General features: G+C 36.8%; 1 protein-coding gene across 2 annotated transcripts in view; it reads right to left on the minus strand.

Moving 5' to 3' along the window:
* Positions 1-372: 372 nt before the first annotated feature.
* ATF7IP2 (activating transcription factor 7 interacting protein 2) overlaps positions 373-3217 on the minus strand; it is a 97155-nt gene continuing 94310 nt past the window's right edge. For both annotated transcript variants that reach the window (XM_019507471.1, XM_019507472.1), the window contains exon 11: positions 373-2147. In XM_019507471.1, the coding sequence (XP_019363016.1) occupies positions 1719-2147 (429 nt within the window). In that variant the 3' untranslated portion in view covers positions 373-1718. The remainder of the gene's footprint in view (positions 2148-3217) is intronic.

Here is a 3217-nt window from a genome sequence, read left to right on the forward strand (position 1 = left end):
CTACCAGTATCACTTTATCCATTTATCAAGTGCCATCTTTAAAAATAGTTATTTTTTTGCTTCCATTATTTGGATTGGAAGGCTGTTCAAAAGGCTCACTGCTCTAAATAGTTAGGAATCTTATTTCAATTTCTAGCCTAAATTTGCTCATGGCTTTTTTTATACCCATATGTCATTGTGCCAGTTTCATCCTTTAGGTTTAGTGGTTCTTTTTCTTTTTTTCCTTATGAGGTGATCTTTCTCTCCCATTGCTGTCCCATGGGCAGCACACATATCCCCTCTTCAGCCTTCATTTTGTCAGATTTGTTAAAATTAAATGAATCAGACTATCACTCAATTCTTTACACCTTTGCTTAACAGAACACATTGCACTTATCACTTTCAATTCACTTTTATTATAAATATTTACACAATTGGAAAGGCAACTGCTATGACACTTTAATCATTTTGTAAGTTAATGTTCAGGAACAATCTTTAATAAATGTAACAGGTAACCTACCTCTTTGTAATATAAAAATGTTGAAAAGTATCATGGTACTATAACTGGGTGGTTTGTGGTGGCACCTAAAAGCAAGTGTAGCCACTAACAGTCGGAAGGCACAAATATGGGAATATTTATACAGCAGCAGAAAATATGTATTTATATAATCAATTTAAGTGACTTTCCTGCCAGAGCTTTGTTCTTGCTTTAAAACAGGGATTGGCAACTTACAGCCTACGAGCAGGATCCAGCCCATAAAGCATTTTATCCCGCTCATGAAGCTTAGATATTGACAGCAATTTCAGTTGGAGGGCAAGCGGGTAGGACAAAACTTCTGAAGTGGAAATAGGGGGGAGAACTAACATGCACAGCAGTGGCCAGGAGAAGTGGCTGTGGTGGTTATGGGAATGGTTGGGTCAGAAGTGTTGAGTCAAGGCTGGTGAACAGTGTTATTTGGCCTGTTACCCCCGCAAAGGTTGCCGACCCCTACTTTAGATGCATGAAAACAAAGATCTTATTCTATTTTTTTGGTTATAACCGAGTTTCCCTAAAAGTTTCAGTAGTCAGCAGACTGATTAAATAACCTTATGTGAGTGGTAATACTGAAATAACATTACTTGAATCACAGCAATATTCACAGTTACAAGCAGCTGTCAGAGGATTCATATACTGGAGGCTAGTACTGTAGAACTATCTGAATTAAATCAGTATCAGAAAAGATTTAATTCTTGTAAGCTTGTGTTATTTAGTGAAGGAGAAAGAACACAACAAATCCCATTTTTCCAGATATACAAAAAAGGAAAAAAGCAAAACTCCCAGTACTGTCATATGTTAGATTTCGCATCTCATGATTTACAAGCATCATCAAAACCCCAAATTTGATCAGATATTAACTTTTATTCTAGTTTTTCTAAGTATATTCAGTTCATAATTATCATCTTTGAAAGCAATGGAAATAAGGGATCAAAATATACAACAACTAAAATACAGACCTGAAGTCAACAAAAAAAAACCCTACCAAAAACCCCCTCTCATTTTCAAGATTCTCAAAACATGTCTGGAAGATTTAAAGAACAAAATCCATAATATAAATAAGTAATAATACACGTGACAGTTAGGAAAGAGCCTGAGTGAATACCGTCCATAGCATTATTAATCCTTTGGCCCTGAATTATTGATAGGTACAAATATAATACTTTAAATGGAAACAACTGCATAATATAGTTATTGAGGTAGATTATAAATCTTTTGTTGAGGTTTCCAGAGGAAACAAAGTAATTGATTGTATGTCACAAAATGGTCCATAGCGTCCACAAACATCTTTTGCCTGTATAGTAAAATAGTACTTCTTTAATACTGTGAACTGTGATAAAGAACAAGCCATTGGCAGGGGTAAAGCCTTTATTTCTCCTATTTTCTTCCATTGTGATACAGTTCTGTGATTAGAGCTTTCATGGAACAGGAACAAGTGATAGCTCTCTATAGGTGCACACTTGGGATCAATTTCTGTAACAGTCCATGAAAGTGCAATACCTGCTGGATATTGCACCTGAGCCAATTTTAGTTCAGGCTTCTGAGGAGGAGGAGTGTCTTTGAATTCATCCATAAGTTTTGGATATGGAGGTATCCTTGGAAATGGAGGAAGATGGGAAAACTCTTCAAGAGCCTAGGAAGCATAAAAATAAACACATAATAAAGAATGCTGTAGTTTCACATGTTCACAGTCCAACATTTCGTAGAAGGACTATGAGGATAAGAATACTATGGTAAAAACAAAGCTATTTTGTGAATTTGTTTTCTTTACTCTAAAAGGAACATCATTTCTCTCTGCTTTTTCATTCTGGTTATATGTTAATTAGACTTTTTTAAAGTGGCAATCTAAGAAGACTTACTGTAAACCAAGTATCTACAGGTGCAGATACTCAGTATCTACAGCGAACATTTGTAGGCTTCGCTAGAAAATGGATTAATACAACCATTCAGAGTCAACTCCATCAAAGGTTCTGGTAAAAGCACTGACCAAAGTAAGCATCACTGTGGATGGAACAAGCCATTTTCATAGATTGCTTACATAGACTAGAACATGTGGGAAAATTACTTCTCCCAACACTAATGGATAAGAGTGGATGATAAGACCAGCACAAGAAACCAGAACAAGGATGAATGCTCAAGGCCTAAGATGACACAGTAAACATGGCTTCCTACTTAATGGGAGGGAGTTGTATTATGTCTCCATGTAGACACTAGGATGTCATGATGTCACCAAACAATGTTTTAGTATTTGATGAGAACTAAAAGGTACACAACTTCTGTAAACAAGAAGTTGTATAAGAAGGCTGAGGGAATCCTTAATATTTTTGCCCCTTAAGTCTATTATACCTATCTATACCTTTCCACAAGTATCCTGGCTGACACATTATAATCTCTTGGCCATGTGTTGTAATGATTAGGTGCTTTGTAAGTAATAAACCCTGCCAAGCTTTTGTCTTTAAGTACTGAGCCTGCGGTCACTCCTGCAATAAGATCTTCAGGGGACATGCACCATCTGCAGCAGCACAGACAACATCTTAGCACCACACACAAACTGAGGGAGTCTAACAATATTATTTCATTATCACGTGTGCAGTATGTGTTGAAGATCCTAGTACTTTTTTGGTACCTTTGGCCAAACATTTGGGGTGCTGACAGACGTTAGCTACCCACTCCCCACCCCCAAACAAACAACCCCCAGTGCTC

The sequence above is a fragment of the Gavialis gangeticus genome, unplaced genomic scaffold (genome assembly GCF_001723915.1).
Source record: "Gavialis gangeticus isolate Ggan-Ray unplaced genomic scaffold, GavGan_comp1, whole genome shotgun sequence".
NCBI lineage: Eukaryota > Metazoa > Chordata > Crocodylia > Gavialidae > Gavialis > Gavialis gangeticus.